This window comes from Lactuca serriola, chromosome 1, assembly GCF_051521515.1.
Source record: "Lactuca serriola cultivar US96UC23 chromosome 1, Lser_US96UC23_V15, whole genome shotgun sequence".
NCBI lineage: Eukaryota > Viridiplantae > Streptophyta > Magnoliopsida > Asterales > Asteraceae > Lactuca > Lactuca serriola.
In genome coordinates, this window is record NC_136408.1 from 56,863,047 (window position 1) to 56,888,968 (window position 25,922).

Consider the following 25,922-nt stretch of genomic DNA (forward strand, 5'->3'; position numbering starts at 1 on the left):
TCATACAACTCACTACTGCCTACTAGTCCTCACACCGCACACTCTCCCACTACCAACTATCCTCCATGAATGTGTAACCATAACTAAGCAGAGGTAAGATAGCGACCTAAACATATGATCCTACTCTAGAGGCACAACCAAACAAGGAAAAAGAAAAAAAGCCTAGATCAAGAGTTCTTAGGCTATCCTAGATGGCAACATATAGTCCCTAGGGCAATATACTAGATGATAACCAACAAGTACGGGTATATATATATATATATATATATATATATATATATATATATATATATATATATATATATATATAAAGATCACTAACCTATAGCAACATCCTAAATACTAGGATATAAATCTAACATATCACTAGAACATAAGAACATACCAACTACCAGGATACATATCTAACAAGTCACAACAACATAACCACATACTAAACACCAACAATCCAAGGAATGCATAACCGTATATACTCAGAGGTGAGATAGACACACAGACAGGTGATCCTACGCTGGAACCACAACCAAACAACGAACATGTAAAAGAGCCTAGGTCAAGAGTCCTCAGTCTATCCTATATCACTACATATAGTCCCTATGGCATAATTCTACTAAAGATAACCAAAACTAGTGGGCCAGCATTGGTGCCTTCGACCCACAAATATAGTAAGGTGAAACTAACCTGAATCGAAGAACGTTGAAAGACTACGATATGCTCCCTTCTGCACTACTAGCTCCCGTGACTCCACTAACACCAAAACTAGATAAAATCTTAATCAATATCCCAAAAATCCTGAAGTTTGCCCGAAGGTCAAGCTTGGTCAAAAAGTCAATGGTTAACAGAAAGAAACAAAAGTCAAAATCTAAGGCAGTTGAGTACTCCTAGCGCATGTAGCCTGATCCCACTCCTTCACTACGAACTTAATCCATTAAGTACTTTTCACCCAAACTCAAATCTAGCCTCAAAACATTTTCTTAAGTCATAAATTTTCCCCTAACTTTCCATGGCTAGGGAATGACCAAAAGCTAAAACCCTAACTTATTAATCCATGAAGACATGACCACTCTTGCATGGAACGGATAAAAGGACTAAGATCACATTTTTTTATGGTTCCTAATAGCACCATAATGGATAAAGATTACAACTTTATCCATTAGATTGGTCCCAACAAAAAATATCTAGTTTTTAAGTCTCTATGCAATAAAAAGTGCATGTTTGTCAACTTAATCCATCAAGTCCAAGTCTCGAACCTTCATATCTGAATCAATATGATGTTTAGATTGATAGTGTTTCCAATTTTATCCATCAAAAGTTCACAAACTTTCAAGATCTAAGCTTTATGCACTTAAAGTGACTAAAAGATCATAACACTCAAAACTAGCTAGATCTAGCAATTTCATCATCCAGATTCAAACTTTATCCCTGCAGAAGAAAGATCAAGGTGAAGAAGGTCTGGATCTAAAAGCTCCAATGCAACCAACGCTTCTTCAATGAGTTCCTTGTTCTCCAAGGTGCACCAAAAACACTATAAAGCGCTTATAAAAACCTTCGTTTTGGTCACAAGGCTCAAACTAGGGTTAGGTTTTCAAGAGAGGGTGTTGAAGAGGTGGAGGTTGAGAATGGAAAGGGTTTGGGGAAGCTAAGGAGCTTAAATAGGGCTCAAACCACGAAAATAGGGTTTAGGAACTGATCCTATACACCCAACGTACTCTTGGTACACCCAGCGTACTAGGGATGCCCTAATACGCCTAACGTACTCCTCGTACGCGGCTAACCTAAAAATCGTCATAACTTCAAACGGTCGTAACTTCTTCGTTCCAAATCCATTTTTGATGTTCTTTATATCCACGGAAAGGTGTTGAAGAGCTATAAAATATTATCTCAATATTTTGCACTAATAACTTCTCTAACAAAAATCCATATTTCATGCAAGAACCCGGCCTATGACTTTTCGCTTTCTACCCTTCGGTCCAAAACCCAATTCAAGGGTTAAAACTTTTAACTAATATTACCTCCTTCCACAAGGTCTAGTATTTACCTCCTCAACGCCCAAAGCCTTTACAAAAGTGACTTCCGGCCCACAGTCTTGAAATAAGAAATAATGGGAAAACAACATGTTACAATTCTCCCCCACTTAAATTAGATTTTGTCCTCTAAATCAACTCTCGCTTCAACTTCATGATGCAACCCCCATATAAACCAAACTAACCGAAAGCCCACCCATTTGATTGGCTCTAAACCTCCTCGGCTAAACTCCGTCATGCTAATCCCGCACATAAGTGCACCATTGCGATGAGAACTATTTCGTCACATAGGCCACACTCCTAATAAGGCTTACCCTTGACCCACTAACCTACAATGACTGTCGAGCCTACCGCCGATCCAATAACCAATAATAACACTTACGCCTACCCCTGATCCACTAACTAACAACAATACTCGGCCTTACCCTCATTCCACTAACCAACAACACTTGGATCAACAAGATTTAATTGATCCTACCTGGTCTTCAAGCCGTGAGACAGACCTCCAAGCACGAATCAAAAAAGAACAGGTAAGGAAGCCCTCTTTCCATCCTCAACCTAAGATCCTAACACTCTATAGTATAAATCACAAGCATGTCCTACATATGATTCTATAACTAAAACAATTACAATTTGAAGGGAAATTCAACATATGACGATGATCTTGATGCAAAACTGAAAGATTTAGCAGCTGCGTGAAAGTGTTGAACTTGGAGAAATTCGATTGAGAACCGAACCTTGGCACAAGGTCTTCCTTCTATAAGGTTCCACTCTCCCCGACTTGAGATATGCTAGAGTATGACAACTTCACAATCCTTTGATTCCCAGATTAACTTGAACCCTACCACCTGATCCCAACTACTGATATCCACTACGCAGAAGAATCTGAACCCACACAACATTCATAAATTTTAATGCGCATACAACCGAGGAAAAAGAAGATAAATCCATTTGTAACAAGAAATCAATTTAAAAAAGATAAATAAGATAATTCCATTTTACTAATCATCCAAGATTACAATTGAACTTTGAAACACAAAAAATTACATAGAAATACCAATACCACCATAATTCTTAACAGTGATCTAGCAACTTAACTCTCAGTCCTCGAGACTCCGGTCGTCCCATGAAGACTGTCATGTAACTGCCAAGCCAAGGGTGTAGGATCCAGCACTTCACCGAAAACGAGAAAAGGGCAATGAGCTCTGATGTGGCCTTCCTGGCCGTAATGGAAACAAACTCGTGCACTCCGCCTACAATCTCTACCAAAATTTCCCTTCTCGGCACACATATAACATACAAAAGATCTATACATCCCCTTCGTTGATCCCGAACACCAGCCGGCAGAATTGAACCGCTTGGTTTTGGGCTGGGACATAACCAAAGCCTGAATCTCTATCTCAATCTCTCGTCTCCTCGCGGCATCCTGAGGCTCAGCGAGGGTACTGTATCGTCAAGTAGAAACATACAATAGAATGTCCATCTTAAGCATACTCAAATACCGAGTCATCTGATCTTGCTCTGAAGCAGCAAACTTAGGACCAAACAAAGAACTCTCAGCAAACATATTTGTGATCTTCGTTACCAACTCAGTCGTCAGACTCAGATCCAAGTACTCCTAGGCTAGTCTCTCCCTCTCCACTAGCGAAACATATATCGTATGACACATCTATGAGAACCGCTCCCAAGTTACCACATGCCTCTGCTCAGGAGTGTAAGAACTAGTTACCAATCTTCACCAATCCTTAACCCCCAACCTAAGAAGGTTCAGGGCGTACATAAACTTCTGGCCATCCGGACAAGAACATGCGAAGAAACAACCCTCCACATCAAACAACCATCTCATTGCCACAATCGGGTCATTTACCCCCATCAAAGTCAAGAGGCTTCGTCGCATCGAAGTCCCGGTACTAGAAAGCTCTCTTTCCTCGAACCCATGCGGCAAGAATTGCAATGGTAGCTACATCAACAACAGCCTCAAAAAGTGTAACATAGCGATCATCAAATAGCTCGATCATGGTAGTCTTGACCAATCCCAACAACTCCAGAGTAACCTCCCTGATCACCTCATCCACTTCTGCAGCAATGTTCCTAGGAATCTCCTTTTCACTCATACCTACCCTATCAGTACCGCCAGCTCCTAATCATGAACCTCCAATAGCCGCCATAGAAAAAAATATTCCAAGGAAAGATCAGATATCACAACATAGTTCTTAAAACACTAGGCCTTACTCCTATTAGTTTCTTAGTGGCCACGAAATTTCTCCTAAATATCATACGAATCTTGTGCTTTCAGTAGTACGTGCCCATACTATCTTCCACACCTATCCGTCGTCGATTCAAAATTCATCCCAAGGTCCTAAGTCACTACACTAGACCACTCCTAGGCATGCTAACACCACTTGTCTTATGAGATACAACTAACTTCCTAGGCACTCTTCCTAGGACAATTGTCGCTCCCACACAACCGGTTGCTTTTGTGCATGCTTGTTGCACACAATACAAGATCATATAGACTGTTGACTAACCGACTCTTCCTAAGTCCACAACCAAACAAGGAATAGGAAGTTAGGCTAATTCGATCATTCTGAGGCTATTCAATCCCGACCACATACAAGTAATGAACATGCATACAATAAACACAAATCAAGTAAAATATATATTAGGCAAGCAACTTCCTATATCATAAGGTATCACAAAAATCAGGCATTTCTATCCAACAGTTTCTACAAGAACTTTATCCACCAGCATGCTTTTTTAACAATTCATATACCACCAAAATCAATACTAAGCAAACATAACAAGTATGTGTATTTTAGGAACTACACTCGTGTTTGGGATTTGGCTGACTGTACACACCGCATCTTCCTGCAAAACCAAAGTTAATTTAAGGTCCACGTTCCCGATCCCAAGCCAACAATCAAATAAGAACATGAAAAAAGACCGAGTCCATTTCCCTAGCTAACCCTTTTATTATAAATTCTTTTTCAAAACGTTTTGAGAAAATTCTCGGATCCTAGTTTGAGACTGGATTCACCAAAGTGTTCCTCCAATTCGCTGAAACCACGTCATTGATACCAACTTGTAATGTCCCATTTTCATGACCTTTTCTAATTTTTTTAAAGTAAAACTTTCAATTATAAAACCATTTTAAGAAAACCATCTGTTCCCAATTAAAATTATTAAAAAATAGAGTATTATAAAGAACGCGAAATCCTCATTGTTGTTGATGAGTATGTACAGTCCCACCTTCACCTTCCCGTAGCCATGGATGATACCTGAAACTATAAAAAATTGGGTAAGCATCAAGCTTAGTGAGCTTTCACCAAAATACCCCATATGATAAACATACAAGCATGCATCGGGTCAACTCAGCCATCTGGCTTGAATACCCATGGTTAGTTGGTTGTGACAACCCGAACCTTTTTCCGTTTCCATTATCCTAATTCAATTAATAAAATTTGAATTTTATTAAGTTCCCATCAAACTTCTTGGTTTAGAAAATCATCTACTTTTAATTAAATTTTTATACGAGTCGGAACAAAAGATCGCGTGAAAAACCCGAATCTTCTTGAAAAATCAAATGGTTTTTGGCTTGACAGAGTTTACGGTCGTAAACCCGTGTACGGTCGTACAGTCGTTTATGGCCAACGTCGGGTGGACCCCACCATCAACCACGAAAGCCCCTATAAATAGGAGACCCTACCCATCATTTACACTTTTCTGACTGGACACTCACTTATTCACTCTCTCTACCCCTTGACCGTACACCCCTAAAACACTCTAAACCTTCCAAAAAACATCAAGAATCGCCATTGGGGGTCATTTAGGAGCACCTAGAGCACGTTTTTCATTGAAATCATCATCCTTGTTCTTGAGTGTACTGCCGTACACCCTTCAAACCTTCAAAGTCCATACACCCTTCAAGAGATAGTTCATGGCAGTACACCCCGTTCACGGCCGTAAACCCCATTCATGGTCGTACACACTTCCTAAGCAGTGAATTAGATTGAAAACCCACTTTCGTCGATTCAATCAAGTTCTGGTAACATCACCTAACCGAAAGCAAGTGTTTTTCTAACACTTTATTTAACAAAATCACTAATTTAGATACATATGTGTATTTAATTGTTATTAGGATTCCGTTAAGTACCACACATTACAACTCAAGGGTCTTCATTCAGTCCGTTGATTCGACGATTGTACACAACTAACTATGAGCTCATACCCCTACGCTTTTATAGTTTTTAAACGTTTTCATGGGGGAAAACAAGCCAGACACAAATGATTCTGTCAACCAAACAAAAGGATTTTAACAAGCTTAAAACTGATGGAATTGATACAGACAAACGATTCCCACATTTTAGAAAATATTTAGATATTTTATCCCTTTTGTAACATGCCGAGTATAAGGGACGTTTTCAACATACAACCGAAATAGCATAGTTTTCAGATCAATATACGAACCAAGTACACGATATGCATACAAACTATAATAGGTATAGTTTGGGGTTTCCAATACACGGTTTTTACGAATTCAGAATTTTACATTGCTAAACATAGAATCTATGACATATTTAGTTTATGGTATACATTATTACGAGAGTACAACACTTAATAATCATTTAAGTATAATTATTACCGAATACAATATATACACGGGTTGAAATATAGTAAATCACTACAGAACTACACGTAAACCAGTTAATACAGAATTCTGAGACTCTACTTCAAAATTGTACCCTTGGGTATACTGAATTAAATCTTATCATAGTATAACTTGAGTCTCCTGGAGGGAGAGCGTGAGATTTGTGAATAAATCTATTCGGGACTAACAATCCCATACCTGAACTGCTAGCCACAGTTAGGCACGCATGCTTGGGGTGACAAATGTCATTTATCCGACACTTGAAGAAGGTGGTAAAGGTCAGTAGGTCATATCAAGCATGGTTATACGACTCACAATAGTATAAATTAACCTTTGTTTATGGGATTTCATTCTTCATTAGTTTTATTTTCATTAATAGAACTATTATACATACACCGGAGGATTTCAGAGATACACTACTTGGTTTTATTTTAAATAATAAAACAAAATATACATACTGGTGGTAGCTAGGTTTTTTCAAACGGGACAAACTATACATACTGGTGGTAGCCATGGTTTTTCAAACGGAACATACTCTACATACTAGTGGTAGCCAAGCTTTTCAAACAGAACATTCTATACATACTAGTAGTAACCAAACATAGAGACTAATATGTTTCATATACGACAAAGGATACAGTAACAAACTTTCATAGTTAGTTCTATAACCCCTTAGTTTATGCGTCAAGGCCACGTATGAAGAATACTTGATAAACTGTGGATTATGTGGTTTCCGCCTCATTTCCTATTCCTTGTTTGGTTGTGGGCGTAGGGAAGATCCACATAATCCATTGTTTGTTCGATATTGGTTTATACGTGACTAGTATGAACTAAGATGTGACAAAAGGAACTTGTATTATAATGCTTTTACTAAAGAAAATATCTGATTTTCTTGGAAACATACGAACATTTTCATGGATTCATCAACAGGTTTTTCATTACAACAAGATCACTTATGAGCTCACTAGCTTTATGCTGATACTCTTTCAAAACTGCTTGTATTCTCAGGAAATCAGTAGATAGGTACTTCCTAGATTTTTGAGAAGACAGAGCATAGAGAGTCTCGTCTTTTTCCTCTGATTATACTTTTGATGTGTAAAAACAAGAAAACAGGTGTAAACTCTTTTTCATGTATATTCGATGTATTGGTTGTGTTTACTCTGATTGCTATGATGCAATGGTTGTGGTACTATACATGACATCATCCACCCCCGAACGTTTCAGCCGTTTCGGTTTGGGGGTGTGACAGATTGGTATCAGAGCGCTTGTTTATAGCGAACTAAGTATACCGAACCTTACATGGTATACAACTATAAACCCTAAGGGGCCGAAGTGCTCTGAACTAAAAGTATAATTTTAAAATATAAGTATTTTATAAGAGGTATACAAGTATACATACTTACCAGAAACAATATCACAAGTAGAAGAAAACAAAAGTATTTGGATGTTGGACACTGCGGTTAAACATGGATAGTTATGTAATCATGTCTGGGGTCAAAATAGCCCGATCAAGTATATTTATTTGAGACATGACCAACATGTGTTTGGGAGTGACTGTGTTTTTGCAGCAGGCCTAAAACATACCGAGCCATATACCAAGAGATCGATAGAACAAAACATACAACATTTAAAACACTATAGGAGTATTTTAGCTAGTGCCGAATACTATATAGAGATTCATTCCAAGTGTTGATACTTATTTCTTCCTAGCGATAGTTTACTTGTGTTGGTAACATTCCCTTGTTTATCGCTTAGTAGAACCCTTTATCTATCAGGCTGAGATATATCTTGTTTCATATCTCTTGATTCAAAGATGCCTACCAGTAAGAGACCCAACAGGAAGAACAACGACCCTCCACCGCCACCACCTCCTCAGTTCGATCCTACCATGTTCCAAGAAGCAGTTACAGTCAATGTGGCTGCCACGATGTCGCAGATTAATTATGGCGGCTCTAGCAGATCAGGAAGTGGTACCCATCCCCTAAATCTCAAGGGTGGTCAGGGACACCAAAAGGAGTGTTCCTACAAAGATTTCATGAATGCGAAGCCCAAATCATTCGACGGAAATGGAGGAGTCATTGCCCTAACCCGATGGTTCGAGAAGATCGAATCAATTTTCGAAATTTATGCTTGTTCTAAGGCATGAAAGGTGAAGTTTGCTGCCTGCACCTTCACCGACAGAGCACTGACCTGGTGGAATGGTCGAGTAAATCCTTAACTCTGCCGGTAGCAAATTCCATGGGTTGGGAGAGTCTGAAAGAGCTCATGCTTGATGAATACTGGCTGAGGGGTGAGATGTAGAAGTTGGAACATGAGCTCTGGAACCTGAAGATGAAAAGTACTGACATTGCCGCTTACACAGCTAGATTTTGCGATCTGGCTCTTCTCCTTCTGGGAATCGTCACCCTGGAAAGCAAGAAAATAGAGATGTATATTTGGGGATTGACGCGCCCAAATCAAGGAAATGTCTTGGCTGCTAAGCCTTCCACATTTGAGAGCGCCAAGTGCCTGGGGCAGACCCTGATAGATCACAGGGTTGATCTTGATGAAGTAACAGCAGCCCCCGAACCACCAAAGGTGAGCGGTGGGAAAAAGAAGTTATGGAATAAACGAAAGGGCCATTCTTCTCAGGAGCCCTCCAAGAAACAACAACTAGTGGTAGTTCATTCTGCTACCACTACTGCCGCTTTCCTGTAGCTCAAACACCTGCTAGTGGATATGCTGGTACTCTTCCAAGGTGTAACAAGTGAAACTTTCATCATCACAGACCCTGCTGTGATTTGCAATGCAACAATTGTGGCATGAAGGGGCACATGACTCGATTCTATAAGTCACCAGTCCAACCAACCAATCCAGCTCCTGGGGCAGGCGCTTGTCAAGCTTGTTATCGCTGTGGGGAAGTTGGAAACTTCAATAGAAACTGCCCCAAGCCAACAACAGAAGGCAACATAGGGAGAGTTTTAGCGATGGGCTAGGAGGAGGCAATTGTTACGGGTACGTTCCTCCTCGACCACTCTTATGCATGCATTCTTTTCGATTCTGGTGCGGAGAGAAGTTTTGTTAGTCATGCATTTAAACATCTACTCAAACAAAAATCCTAACCTTTAACCGAAACATTTACCGTTGAGATGGCTAACGGAAAGAAAGAGAGCACTAACAACATATTCATAGGCTGTACCCTTATCGTAAACGATCATTCCTTTCCAATCGACCTCATGCTAGTTTCCATAAAAAGCTTCGATGTCATCATTTTCATGGATTGGTTGAGCCCCAATCGTGCTGATATCGTTTGCTATGAAAAAGCCATCTGCCTCAACCTTCCCTTTGGTGAAACTCTCATAGTTTACAGTGATAAACTCAGCTCAAACCTTCATATCGTTTCATGTATCAAGGCCCAGAACTACCTGCGAAAGGAGTGCCATGCATTCCTAGCTCATGTCATTAACGAGAAGCAGGACGTTAAGGACCTCGAGAACATCACCGAAATCTGCAACATTTCTGATGTCTTCCCCGAAGATCTTCCCGGAATCCCTCCTAAGCACCAAGTTGAGTTTCGTATCGACTTAATTCCTGGAGCTACTTCTTTAGCTAAATCCCCATATTTTCTAGCACCAGTAGAAATGCAAAAGTTATCCAGCCAACTCAATGAGCTGCTCAACAAAGGATTCTTAAGTTCAAGTTCCTCACCATGGGGAGCCCCAGTCTTGTTTGTGAAGAAGAAAGATTGATCCTTTCGGATGTGCATAGAATATCGAGAACTAAACAAACTTACCATCAAGAACCGTTACTGTCTTCCCCGAATCGACGACCTCTTCGATCAACTTCAAGGAGCCGGTTACTTCTCGAAAATAGACCTAAGATTAAGGTATCATTAGTTGAGAGTTCACGAGAGTGATGTTCCCAAGACAGCATTCCGAACTCGCTATCATTGCTACGATTTTGTAGTAATGCCCTTTGGTCTAACCAACGCACCGAATGTATTCATGGACCTGATGAATCGGTAGTGCCTCCCTTTCCTAGACAAGTTTGTAATTGTATTCATTGATGATATACTTGTCTACTTTCGGAGTGAGGAAGACCATATAGAACACTTGAAACTAGTGTTAGAAACTCTACGGGTAGAGAAGCTATATGCAAAATTCTCTAAATACGATTCTATAGTAATGCCCTTTGGTCTAACTAACGCACCGACGATATTCATGGATCTGATGAATCGAGTGTGCCTCCCTTTCCTAGACAAGTTCGTAATCGTATTCATTGATGATATACTTGTCTACTCTCGGAGTGAGGAAAACCATAGAGAACACTTGAAGCTACTATTAGAAACTCTACGGGCAGAGAAGCTGTATGTGAAATTTTCTAAATGCGAATTTTGGATCCGAAAGGTAGCTTTCCTTGGTTACGTGGTTAGCGAGGAAGGAATACATGTGGAACCTTCCAAGATCAAACCGATTGATAATTCTTCAGCACCGAAGACGCCCACAGAAATCCGTCAATTCTTGGGTCTCGCGGGCTATTATTACAGATTTATCCAGAATTTCTCCAGAATTGCTAAGCCTTTAACCACCCTGACCCAGAAAGGTGTACCCTTTTATTGGGGAGAAAAGCAAGACATTGTGTTTCAGACATTGAAGCGGGCCCTATGCAGCACACCTATCTTGTCTCTTCCTGAAGGGACGGAGGACTTCGTTGTCTACTGCGATGCATCAAATCAGGGCCTAGGTTGTGTACTCATGTAGTGAGGAAAGCATATTGCATATTCCTCGAGACAGCTGAAAACACAAAGTCAATTACACAACTAACGATCTAGAGTTGGGAGCAGTGGTCTTTACGTTAAAGATATGGAGACATTATCTCTACGAAACCAAGTGCGCCATCTTTGCCGACTATAAAAGCCTACAAAACATCTTAGATCAGCAAGAGTTGAACATGAGGTAATGACGATGGGTGGAACTACTCAGTGATTATGAGTGTGAAATACGCTACCATATCGGCAAGGTCAATGTGGTAGCGGATTCCCTCAGCTGGAAAGAGTATTCAAGTCGTAGAGTCAAGGCGCTGACAATGACCATCCCTTCCCATTTATCCGAACAAATCAGAGAGGAATGCAAAAGAACCTGGAGATCAAAGGTGATGGAGTCTACTATTTCATGAACCGGATCTGGACCCTAAAGTACAACAAGTACATAGAGGTTTTCATGAACGAAGCTCACAATACTAGATACTTCGTTCACCCAAGTTCAGATAAGATGTACCTAGATCTCAAACAACTCTACTGTTGGCCGAACATGGAAGCAGAGATCGCTACCTTCGTAGGCAAGTGCCTGACTTGCGCGAAGGTGAAGGTGGAAGATCAAAAGCCCTCAGGTCTACTCCAGCTGCCAGAAATACCTGAGTGGAAGTGGGAAAGGATTACGATGGATTTCATCACTAAGTTACCCAAGTCTCCAAGTGGGCACGATGCCATCTGGGTAATTGTTGATCGATTAACTAAATCCACCCATTTCCTGCCAATCAAAGAAAACTTCAAGATGGAGAGACTGACACGAATCTACATTCGAGATGTATTCTGCCTACATGGTGTGCCTGTATCCATTATCTCCGATCGAGATAGCAGGTTTACCTCGTGATTTTGGTAATCACTACAGAAGGCTCTTGGAACTAAGCTGGATATGAGCACATCTTACCATCCACAAACTGACAGGCAGAGTGAGAGGACCATTCAAACATTGGAAGATATGTTGAGAGCCTGCATCATTGACTTTGGCATGTCGTGGGACACTTATTTGCCCTTGGTCGAATTTTCCTACCACAACATCTATCATACCAGCATCAAGGATGCACTGTTCGAAGCCCTCTATGGCCGTAAGTGCAAATCCCCTCTGTGCTGGGCTGAGGTGGGTGACACGCAGCTAGGCAATGGTCAAGTCCCTGATAGAACTCTCACAGGCCCAAAAATCATCCGAGAGACTACCGAAAAGATCATACAAATCCTGGAACGACAAAAAGCTTCACGAGATAGACAAAAGAGCTACGCCGATAAGAGACGAAAACCCTTGGAGTTCCAGGTTGGTGACCGTGTTCTATTGAAGGCCTCACCCTGGAAAGGCATGATACGCTTCAGAAAGCGTGGAAAGCTGAATCCAAGATACATTGGACCATTCGAGATCCTTGCCAGGAGCGGTCCTGTAGCATACAAACTTCGTTTACCCAGAGAACTCAATAACGTACATCCTGTCTTCCACGTGTCGAACCTAAAGAAGTGTTTGTCCGATGAGACACTTGTGATACCCCTTGATGAGATCGATCTAGACGAGAGGCTACACTTTGTGGAAATTCCCTCTAACGGGGGGATGATGTGACAACCCGAACCTTTTTCCGTTTTCGTTATCCAAATTTTGTTAATAAAATTTGAATTTTATTAAGTTCCCGTCAAACTTCTTGGTTTAGAAAATCATCAAGTTTTAATTAAATTTTTATACGAGTCCGAACCAAAGATCGCGCGAAAAAACCGAATCTTCTTGAAAAATCAAATGGTTTTTGGCTTGACTGAATTTATGGTCGTAAACCCGTGTACGGCTATACACTCGTTTATGGCCAGCGTTGGGTGGACCCCACCACTGACCACGAAAGCCCCTATAAATACGAGACTCTACAACTGATGTACACTTTTCTGACCGAACACTCACTCATTCACTCTCTCTACCCCTTGACCGTACACCCCAACAATATTCTAAAACTTCTGAAAAACATCGAGAGTCACCATTGGGGGTCATTTCGGAGCATCTAGAGCACGTTTTTCATCGAAATCAGCATCCTTATTCTTGAGTGTACGGCCGTACACCCTTCAAACCTTAAAAGGCCGTACACCCTTCAACAGACAGTTCACGGTCGTACACCACGTTAATGGCCGTAAACCCCGTTCACGACCGTACACACTTCCTAAGTAGTGAATTAGACTGAAAACCCACTTTCCTTGATTCAATCAAGTTCTAGTAACATCACTTAACCAAAAGCCAATGTTTTTCTAACACTTTATCTAACGAAATCGCTAATTTAGATACATATCTGTATTTAATTGTTATTAGGATTCCGTTAAGTGCCACACACTACAACTCAAGGGTCTTCGTTTTGTCCGTTGATTCGACACTTGTACACAACAAAGTTTGAGTTGATACCCCTACGCTTTTATAGTTTTTAAATGTTTTCAGGGGGAATACAAGCCAAACAAAAATGATTCTGTGAACCAAACAAAAGGATTTTAACAACTTCAAAACTTATGCAATTGTTACAGACAAACAATTCCCACGTTTTATAAAATATTTAGATATTTTATCCCTTTTGTAACATGCCGAGCATAAGGGACTTTTTCAACATACAACCAAAATAGCATAGTTTTCAGATCAATATACGAACCAAGTACACGATATGCATACAAACTATAATAGGTATAGTTTGCGGTTTTCAATACACAGTTTTTACGAATTCAGAGTTATACATTGCTAAACATAGAATCTATGACAGATTTAGTTTATGTTATACATTATTACGAGAGTACAACACTTAATAATCATTTAAGTATAATTATTACCAAATACAATATATACACGGGTTGAAATATAGTAAATCACTACAGAAGTACACCTAAACCAGTTAATATAGAATTGTGAGACTCTACTTCAAAACTGTACCCTTGGATGTACTGAATTAAATCCTATCATATTATAACCAGAGTCTCCTGGAGGGAGAGCGTGAGATTTGTGAGTAGATCTATTCGGGACTGAAAATCCTACACCTGAACAGCTAGCTACAGTTAGGCAGACATGCCTGGGGTGACAAATGTCATTTATCCGACACTTGAAGAACGTCGTAAAGGTCACTAGGTCATATCAAGCATGGTTATACGACTCACAATAGAATAAATTTACCTTTGTTTACGGGATTTCATTCTTCATTAGTTTTATTTTCATTAATATAACTATTATACATACACTGGAGGATTTCAGAGATACACTACTTGTTTTTCTTTTAAATAATAAAACAAATTTACATACTCGTGGTAGCCAGGGTTTTTCAAACGGAACAAACTATACGTACTGGTGGTAGCCAAGGTTTTTCAAATGGAACATAGTCTACCTACCGGTGGTAGCCAGGGTTTTCAAATAGAACATTCTATACATAGTAGTAGTAACCAAGCATAGAGACTAATATGTTTCATATACTACAAAGGATACAGTACAAACTTTCATAGTTAGTTCTATAACCCCTTAGTTTATCCATCAAGGTCATGTATGAAGAATACTTGATAGACTGTGGAGTATGTGGTTTCCGCCTCATTTCCTGTTCCTTGTTTGGTTGTGGGCTTAGGCCAGATCCACATAATCCATTGTCTATTCGATATTGGTTTATACGTGACTAGTATGAACTAAGAGGTGATAGAAGGAACTAGTATTATCATGCTTTTACTAAAGAAAATATCTGATTTTCTTGGAAACATACGAACATTTTCATGGATTCATCAACGGGGTTTTCATGACAACATCACTTTTGAGCTCACCAGCTTTATGCTGATACCATTTCAAAACTGCTTGTATTCTCAAAAAATCAGTAGACAGGTACTTCCTACATTTTTTAGAAGACGGAGCATACAAAGTCTCGTCTTTTTCCTCTGATTATACTTTTGATGTGTAAAAACAAGATTCAAACAGGTGTAAACTCTTTTTCATGTATATTCAATGTATTGGTTGTGTTTACTATGATTACTATGATGCAATGGTTGTGATACTACACATGACGTCATCCACCCCCAAACATTTCCGCCTTTCCAGTTTGGGGGTGTGACAGATTGGTATCCGAGCGATTGTTTATAGTGAACTAAGTATACCGAACCTTACATGGTATACAACTATAAACCCTAAGGGGCCGAAGTGCTCTGAACTAAAAGTATACTTTTAAAATATAAGTACTTTATAAGAAGTATACAACTATACATACGCACCAGAAACAGAATCACAAGTAGAACCAAACAAAAGTATTTGGATGTTGGACATTGCGGTTAAACCTAGATAGTTATGTAATCTTGTCTGGGGTCAATATAGCTTGATTAACTATGCTCCCTTCTGCATTGCTTGCTCCCACGAATCCACTAACACCAGAACTTGATAAATTCTTAATCAATAACCCAAACCCTCAAGCAACTTGGTTAAAAATTCAACGATCAACGAAAGTCAACAAAAGTCCAAGACGAAGGCAATTGAGTACGCCCAACGTAGAAAGCCTGATCCCACTCCTTCATTAAACGCTTAATCCCTTAAGGGCTTTTCACCGACACTCAGTTCTAGACTAAAAACATTGTCTTAGGTCATAAAGTTTCCACCTTTATGACTTTCCATGGCTAAGGATTGACCAAAAGTTAAAACCCTAACTTATTAATCCATTAAGACATCACAACTCTTGCATAGAAGGGATAAAAGGACCAATATCACATTTTGTTGGTTCATAATAGCACCATAATGGATAAATATTCCAACCTTATCCATTAGAATGATCCCAACAAACAAGATCTAGTCTTTAAGTTTCAAAAGAATGAAAAGTGCATGTTTTTCAACTTAATCCATCAAGTCCAAGTCTCTAACCTTCATATCTAAATCAATATGGTGTTTAGATAGATAAAGTCTCCAACTTTACTCATAACAAGGTCATAAACTTTCAAGATCTAAAATTTATGCACTTAAAGTGACCAAAAGCTCATAACAACCAAAACTAGCTAGATCTAACAATTTCGTCATCAAGATTCAAACTTTATACCTCTAGAAGAAATATCAAGGTGAACTAGCTCTGGATCTACAAGTTCCAATGCAACCAATGTTTCTTCAATGAGTTCCTTCTTCTCCAAGGCGCACTAAGAGCACTCCAAAGCACTTATAAACACCTTCTTTTTTCTCACATGGCTCATACTAGGGTTAGGGCTTCAAGAGAGGGTCTTGGAGAGGTGGAGGCTGAGAATGGATTGGTTTTTGGGAAGTTAAGGAGCTTAAATACGGCTCAAACCTTGAAAATAGGGTTTGGGCACTGATCGCATACGCCCAACATACTCTTGGTATTCCTAGCATACTAGGGATTTCCTAGTACTCCCAACATATGAGGCTAACCCAAAAATCGTCCTAACTTCAAACGGTCGTAACTTCTTCATTCCAACTCTGTTTTCGATATTCTTTAAATCCACAGAAAGCTGTTGAATAGCTCTAAAATATTATCTCAATATTTTGGACTAAAAACTTCTCAAACAAAAATCCATATTTCATGCAAGAACCCCGCCTATGACTTTTCCCTTTCTACCCTTCAGCCAAAAACATAATTCAAGGGTTAAATCTCTTAAATCACATTACCTCCTTACACAAGTCTAATCTTTACCTCCTTAAGGCCTACAACCTTTACACAATCGACTTCTAGCCCACCACACTGAAATAAGAAGTAATGGGAAAACAAGATGTTACATATTTAATTATAAATGATGCAATAACGGGTATACCATAAAGTTAAATAAAAATTTATGGGAGTTAAATAATTAACAATGTACATCCGCCCCCTTTGAGGTACCATCATCACCTACAACAACCTTATAATTATGTTTTATAAGCATGGCTACCTTAGCGTCAAATTCAACAATATACATCTCATGTTCCCTCAACTTCTTGTGACATTCACGAACCTCATTTTGCAACTCAATAATAATTTGGTCCTTATCAGTTGATCGTAAAATGGGTGGCATTGGTGGGTCACATGCAAATGAACGTTTTTCCATCATCTTGTTGTGCCTTCTTTTATCGAGGCGCATATGTAGTTGAGTGTTGAGGTGGCAGTGCTAGAGAAGGTTCCATGTGAACATCTATGGTAGCTAAAGGAGAGAGATTAACCAATGGAGAGCTAAAAGTCCACCATTCAGCACGAATCTCATATGATGTCGGGTCTAACTTCACTATAAGTCTATTATCCTTCTAATAAAATTGTAAATCATAAATAATCATAAATTATACATTTAGGTAAAACTTATAAATTATATAAGTAATCTTAAGTCGCTTATAATTAGAATATGCTTGCAGTGATCCGCCTACATCTTTTTCAGTTTCGACCATCCGACAACCGAGGGGTCATATTCAATTGCCGGGTAACAAACAACCGCTCACATGAAGTGTCTCAAGAATCCATATTTAAAAGAATCATGTATTAGAATATTAGCAGACATAAAATATTTAATTGTTCATGTAGCATCCCATTTTTACAACTAAAAAAAATTCATTTGTATTAAGGTAAAACTTCACAATTATAAAATCCATGTTGAGAAAAATATTTGTTCCAATTTAAATTTGTTGAAAATAAAAATAACATAATAAACGTGAAATATTTATTTGGATTGATGAATGTGTATAGTCACGCCTTCGTCTTCCCACGATAATCGGCGATACCTGAATAACAATAAAAGTTGGGTAAGCAAAAAGCTTAGTGACTTCCCCCTAAAATTCACACACAACAGAACATATACAAGAATGCATATTGGGTCTACAGTCATTGGACTAGATTACCACGGTTATGTTGGCCTGCCACCTCAATCCAACCTCTCTTTCCGAGCCTTCGTGACAACGTCTTATAGCCGGCCCGCACCATGTATCTTGGTCTACAACACACAACGAGATCTCCTCAACCTAACCCACCAACATATCTTGACATATAAAAAATCAATATCAACTAGGCACATAATACATGCAATAATCAATCATATAGCTGAGTACCACCTACTAGACCCCTCACAAAACATTGCTCCGGAACCAACTAATCTCAATGGAATGCATAGCCATAAGTAAACAAAGGTGAGATAGCCACCCGAATAGGTAATCCTACTCTAAAACCACAACCAAACTAGGAATAGGAAAGAAATCCTAGATTAAGAGTTCTCAGACTATCCTAAATGGCTACATAGAACACCTAGGGTACTCTACTAGACGATAACCAGCCTATTGAAACTCTAACCAAGATACCACTACTGCCATATCTTAAAATACAAGGATATATATATATATATATATATATATATATATATATATATGTGTGTGTGTGTGTGTGTGTGTGTGTGTGTGTATGTGAAACGTGACTTAAGCATTTGGATAATGCTCATGGATCATTTGGAACACTTAGATCATAATGGCGCACTTGGGCTTCATGGAGCATGTAAGGACCGAATATTATAAGAAAGGAATGGATCATTAGATAAAGGAAGGAATCAAGTGAGAAAGGAATATATCTTCTAAAAGGTGGTTTGGAGCCAATTAGAGTGGCTTGGAGCATCTTGGAGTGTCTTGGAGCAACTTGGAGCAATTTGGAGCAACATGTTCTGCCATGAAGATGGATATTGCACTAATCATAGAGAATGTTGTTCCGTGGGAACAAATCTTGCGCCATTCAAGAAGTTGTTGAGCCAAGAGGAAAGGAGTTTGCGCCAAAGGAATGGATATTGTGCTATGGGGCAGTGAAGTTATGCAAAGAGGTTAATGTTGCACCATCAAGGAGTAGAGTTGTGCCAAGTTGGAGAAGTTGCGCCGTCTTGAGGAGAAGTTGCGCCATAGACATGAGATGTTGCAACGTGGAGGAAATGTTCTGCCATTATGGACCATCTTGGTACATGATACGCCATCTCGATCCCTTTTTTGTACCATTTTGATCCATGTTTGCCTAGAACATAGCCATACTTAAGAAGTACATCATGTTGTGCCTCCATGATGGATGTTGGGCCATTCGTGTTCATGATGTGCCATTTGTGCATCACGATGCTCCACTATGGTGAGGTGGTCCACAATGTGCGTTGCTGATACACATGGGTTGTATGACACGCAACAATGTTCGAGAAGATATTGCATGACGGATTGTAATTGGTTGACACCTGTCATGGGCCTATAGGCCAATGGCCTTGGCACATTAGGGTTTTAGGTCTGATCCATGAAGTATAAATAAGGATGCATTCTAGGTCATTTTGTATCTTGAATTATAGATTGTTAGGCGAATCTCTGTGAAAATTGTACTTGTCACCTCTGCTTGAGAGCTCTGAAATAAAGAATACTACTCTCCTACCCATGGATGTTGGTAGCCTTGATCGAATCACGAAAATTCTATGTCTTGTGCGCTTATAGTTTTGCTAGTTATGTGCTTTACTTCCTATATGTATGTGTGTATGTGTGTGTGTGTGTGTGTATATATATATATATATATATATATAGCAGATCACTACAACATAGAAACATCCTATACACAAGGATATATAACCAACTCTCCAAGGAATGCATAAGCATATGTACCCAGAGTTGAGATAGATACCCGGACAGATGATCCTACTCTAGAGCCACAACCAAACGAGGAATAGGCAAAAAAAAGCCTAGATGAAGACTCCTTAATCTATCATGTGTGACCACATATAGTCCTAGGACATACCTCTACTAAAATATAATTAAAGCTAGTGGGTCAGCATTAGTGCCTTCATTCTACACGTACAATGAGGAAAAATCACCTGAATCGAAGGACCCAGAAACACCGTAACGTGCTCCTTTTTATGTACTGCTTGCTCCCATGAATCCACTAACACCAAATCCAGGTAGAATCTTAATCAATGGTCCAAAACCCTCAAGTTTGACCCAAAGTCAAAAGTGGTCAAAAAGTCAATCGTCAATGGTCAAAGAAGGTCAAAGTCCACATCAGGCTAAGTACACGTTGTGTACTCCATCTCTACGCATGGTGTAGAGATCCTTCCCCCGATTACAGGACAGAAACCTTGTACAGATTGCGTACCCTTAGGTACGCCCTACCTACTTAAGTCCATTTTACACTCTTCGTTAAGCATATATTCCTATAAGATCTTTCATCTAAAACTCAGATCTAATCCCAAATAATGTCTTAAATCATAAGGTTTCCTACTTTATGACTTTGCATGGTTAGAAAGTGCCCAAAACCAAAACCCTAACTTATTAAACAACCCAATCTTCATATCTCTTGTGTGGGTGGAATGAAGGGATAAAGATTTCATTTTTATGATTCCATACAAACAAATATGTTTGGAAATGCTACTCATAAGGACTAGAGTAACTCATACACAACTAGAACAAGAATATGGGACACAAAAGATATAAATATAAGGACTAACAAGATTTAAAGGCTAAAAAACCTTGTGTTTATTATGGAGCAAAGCGACTATAATATGAATTCCCTACCTTTTGTTGCATGAGTGGGAAGACAAAATGGCATACTACCCTATTCCCACAAAATTGCACCAGCTCTTCACAAGGAAAGAGCAGCTAGAAGAAAGCTTCAGGTACAATATAAGGGCGTATAACTCAAACTTTTCTTTTGCATCACTAGGTGTAAAGGTGGATAAAGAATTGGCAAGTATGACTTCTGGAGTTTACACTTTTTGTGCACACGGAACACTTTATCATAATATCAATCAGTTAATTTCAAGGGACGGAAAATCGAGGTATTTACAGTTGTATTTTTATTACGGTGAAGTTGAAATATCATAGAGATCTTCCTGGAAGAATGTTGATAGAAGAGTCATTCAAAAACTAACACATATTCTAGCTTCAAATCCGTACATTAGAACGTTTAAACGTCTTTCTGATCTAGGACCGCTTGATAATTATAGAGTGACTTTGAATACATCGGTGGAACTTGACCAAAGGTTGTACAATAAGCTGACCACATCTAAGGTGTGAATATTAACATTTATCTTTATTCATTTTAAAATTAAATGTGTCATATTTATTATTATACATATCATATTAATCACCCTATTGAACTACACCTTTGTATAGGTTGCTGGTATTTGGGTTTAAGGAAATGACAACATCACTGCATATAAAAGAAGTATTATTGTCTATGGGAGGTCTAACTATAGTACTGAAATTCAACCTCACTTTGGTTGTTATAATCCTTTGTCGTCTCCTTTATTCTTTCCCAATGGTGAGTCTGGATGGCATCCTAAAATACCAAGATATGGGGTCGCCATGGATGAAATTCATAGTGACAATGAAGACAATGATGAACGTTTAGAAGGTACGCCTTTAACATTCTTTTACATATTTAAAACATGTAACAGATATTGCCTTAAATATACAGATATTAAATTTATATTTTTCACATAAATTATGATATCACAGAATCTACTTCAAAAAAAGGCAGAAATACTGTAAGTATGCGGGAGTAGTATTGTTACAAGTTCCGGATACGGTCGAATGATAATGTGATTTTGATGGGAGGGAGATTGTTCTAGCAGTTTGTAGTAGATACCTATATAAAGATTGAGACTACACGTTTGGTTTTTGTTTGAAAGAACAAAACCAAAATTAGAGCCGATTTATACCAAGGTGTTGTTGATTGCTTCAATGCCGGTGAGGCTCAAGCAAGTAGGGTTGGACAAAGAGTTGCGTTAGCTGTAAGTTTCATTGGAGGTCCACGTGACATGCGAAGAAGATTTCTGGATGCCATGGCTTTAGTTCAAGATGACGGGAGGCCTGATATATTTCTTATAATGATGTGCAACCCAAAATGAAAAGAAATCGATGATTAGTTATTGCCTGGACAGTCAGCTCAAGATCAATCGGACCTTGTTGCCAGAGTTTTTCATGCTAACTTAGAGGATCTGAAGGTACAATTATTCCAGAGACATATAATCGGTGTGGTGGGGTCATATGTGTATCTGATAGAGTTTCAAAAGCGTGGGTTGTCACATGCACATTTCCTCTTAATAATCACACCTGGATATAAGATGAATAATCCAGACGATTATGACAAACTTTTGTGTGCGGAAATTCCCGACCCAATAAGGTTTCCTGAAATGCATGATCTTGTCGAAAGTCACACGATGCACAGTCCTTGTGGTAGCTTACGAGAAAAATGTCCATGTATACAGGGTGTGCCAAAATCCTAGGCAATTCAATGAAAAGACATCACAAGGAGAGGACTCATATCCATTATATAAAAGGAAAAATAATGGAATTGAGGTGATTGTAAGAAATACAACATTGGATAACAGATGGCTGGTTCCATACAACCCAAAGTTGTTAATGATGTTGAATTGTCATATCAACATTGAGGTTTGTTCGAGTATAAAGTCTGTGAAGTACCTCTTCAAATATGTTTATAAGGGCCATGACAAAAAAGTTATCCATATTGATAAAGACTAAGAAAATGATGTTATTAATGAGATACGAAAGTTTCAAGACGCACGTTATGTTTCTCTCCCTAAGGCATTAAGGTGAGTTTTTAGTTTTCCTCATTCAAAAACCCACCCTTGTGTGATGGCCTTGCAAATACATCTCCCGAATCAACAGTGTGTTAGGTTCAAAGACGGTGACAAAATGGAAGACATTGTTGATAGGGAGAAAGAAAAGAATTCAATGTTGATGGCATTTTTCAAGAAGAATAAAGAAGATTCCAATGCGAGAAAATATTTGTATAAGGATTTTCCCAAACATTTTACATGGAGTCGTTGAAACCATTGTTGGAGGACCAGGGAACATAAATCAATGATTGGTCGATTTGTTTATGCTAATCCAGCTGAAGGAGAGAGATACTACCAACACCTGCTTTTATGTCATATTACTGGGCCTACCTGCTTTGAAGATTTATACACAGCCAATGGTGTATTACACCCTACATTTCGAAAAGCAGCTCTTGAAAGAGGTTTAATAGAGATCGATGATAGTTTATCACAATGTCTTGTAGAGGCTTCCTTATTTCAATTTCCCTGCGCACTTAGAAGGTTATTTGCGGCGATGCTGATTTTTTGTGAACCAGGAAATGTTCACAAGTTATGAGACGACCACTATGATTCTCTTTCCGAAGATTATAGGAAACAATATGGATGTGCCGAACGACTGCAAAATATGGTCCTCATCGACATTAGAGTCTTCCTAGAATCTTTGAGTAAAAAGCTTAGTGAGTACAACCTTCCAAATGCCAGTGCACACATCGATTTACAATCAAGAGGCTATCGTGAGGTGCAAGAAGAATACTCTATAAATGTTGAATATGAAGACTTACATGCGCGAGACTATCTCAATCCAGACCAGAAGTTTGCATACGATGAGATAATGAGGCGTGTGGATCAAAATATTCCGGGAGTGTTCTTCATAGATGGTCTCGGTGGAACTTGAAAGAAATTTTTGTACAAAGCTTTATTGGCCAATATCCGTGCCCGTGGTTTTATTGCACTTGCAACCGCCACGTCGAATGTTACGGCTAACAACATGCCAGGAGGGAGAACAGCTCATTCACGATTTGGAATTCCCCTCAATCTTGAAAATAACTCGATGTGCAAGATCATTAAACAAAGCGGGAAGGCTCAAATACTTCGCGAGGCAAAGGTAATCATATGGGATGAAGCAGCAATGGCTAAGAGGCAGGCAGTAGAAGCAGTTGATCGGATAATGCAAGACATCACAGATAAGAAGCTCCCTTTCGGTGGAAAGATAATGGTTATGGGAGGTGACTTTAGACGTGGCACTTGAGCACAAATTGTCGACTTTAGCTTATGAATGTCACCTCTATGGGCTTCAGTTAAAAGGCTTCGATTAAATATCAACATGAGAGCAGTAAATGACCCATGTTTTTCTGATTTTTTATTACGAGTTGGTGATGGAAAGGAGGAAACATTGGACGAGTCCTTTATTCGTATACCTGATAACATGTCCATTCCATACACTAAGAAAACTAATTCAGTGGATGCTCTGATTGATGCAATATTTCCTTCTTTGGAATCCAACGGCGCCGATTCAAAATTTATCATTTCGAGGGCGATATTTTCAACTAAAAATGAAAGTGTTGATGAGATTAATAATAAGTTGATTGAACGATTTTTTGGCGAGTAAAAAGTTTACTACAGTTTTGATGAAGCGGAAGATGAAAAAAATAACTTATATCCGATGGAATATTTGAACTCGGTAAATGTTAGTGGTGTACCCCTAATTATCTTCGGTTAAAAATTGGGTGCCCTGTAATACTTTTGTGAAATATCGATCCTTCAAATGGGTTATGTAATGGCACAAGATTGATATGTCGAGCTTTCCAACAAAATATCATTGATGCAGAGACAACTATTGGCCAACATGCTGGAAAAAGAGTGTTTTTACCAAGAATTCCTCTATGTCCGTCTGACGATGATATGTTCCCATTCAAACTAAAGAGAAAGCAGTTTCCAATTCAGCTTAGTTTCTCTATGACAATCAATAAAGCTCAAGAACAAACAATTCCAAATGTAGGTGTTTATCTACCAGAATCGGTATCCTCACATGGCCAACTTTATGTGGTGTTCTCTAGAGGAATATCACGTGTCAATACCAAGGTATTAGTAAAGCCGGAAAGAACGTTTGATAATGATGGAATCTACACATTAAAAGTTGTGTACAAAGAAGTGTTATGTGATTAACAAGGTAAAATCAACAACTTATTATTTTACAATTTCTTCATATATGTATCTTAGATGCTCATCTAATGTTTAATGCAGGGCTAGCAGATGAAGCAACATGATTGCAGATTGGTGTAGTTTATATATTGGACATGTTATACATGTACAAAACTACATGATTGCAGATTTTTGTTATTTGTAGGTTGTAAATCAAGTATGAACTATTAGATGAAATTCCAAATGTTGACTCAACTTCTGTCGTATTATATGACTATGCACCTTGCAAGAAACTATCCGTTGAACTGAACTATTCGACAAAAAATAGTCTACCAAATGGCCGCAACGAATATCTCACGTCTAAAGGAAACTAATCATCACATTAAAACTATCTTCCAAAAGAAACTCTTTGCCGCCCGGCGCTTAGCGCGGGAAAACGGATAGTATATATATATATATATATATATATATATATATATATATATATATATATATATATATATATATATATATATATATATATATATATATATATATATATATATATATATAGCAGATCACTACAACATAGTCACATCCTATACACAAGGATATATAACTAAGTCTCCAAGGAATGCATAAGCATATGTACCCAGATGTTAGATAGATACCCGAACAGATGATCCTACTCTAGAGCCACAACCAAATGAGGAATAGGCAAAAAAAGCCTAGATCAAGAGTCCTTAATCTATCATGTGTGACCACATACAGTCCCAAGGACATACCTCTATTAAAATATAATCAAAGCTAGTGGGTCTACATTAGTGCC

General features: G+C 38.7%; 1 protein-coding gene across 1 annotated transcript; it reads left to right on the top strand.

Annotated features, from left to right (window-relative positions):
* Nucleotides 1-24,248: 24,248 nt before the first annotated feature.
* Nucleotides 24,249-25,138, top strand: LOC145055365 (uncharacterized). The gene is made up of 2 exons (XM_079003664.1): nucleotides 24,249-24,573; nucleotides 24,801-25,138. Exons 1-2 carry the CDS (start codon nucleotides 24,249-24,251, stop codon nucleotides 25,136-25,138), a joined length of 663 nt encoding a protein of 220 aa, XP_078859790.1.
* Nucleotides 25,139-25,922: the final 784 nt, after the last annotated feature.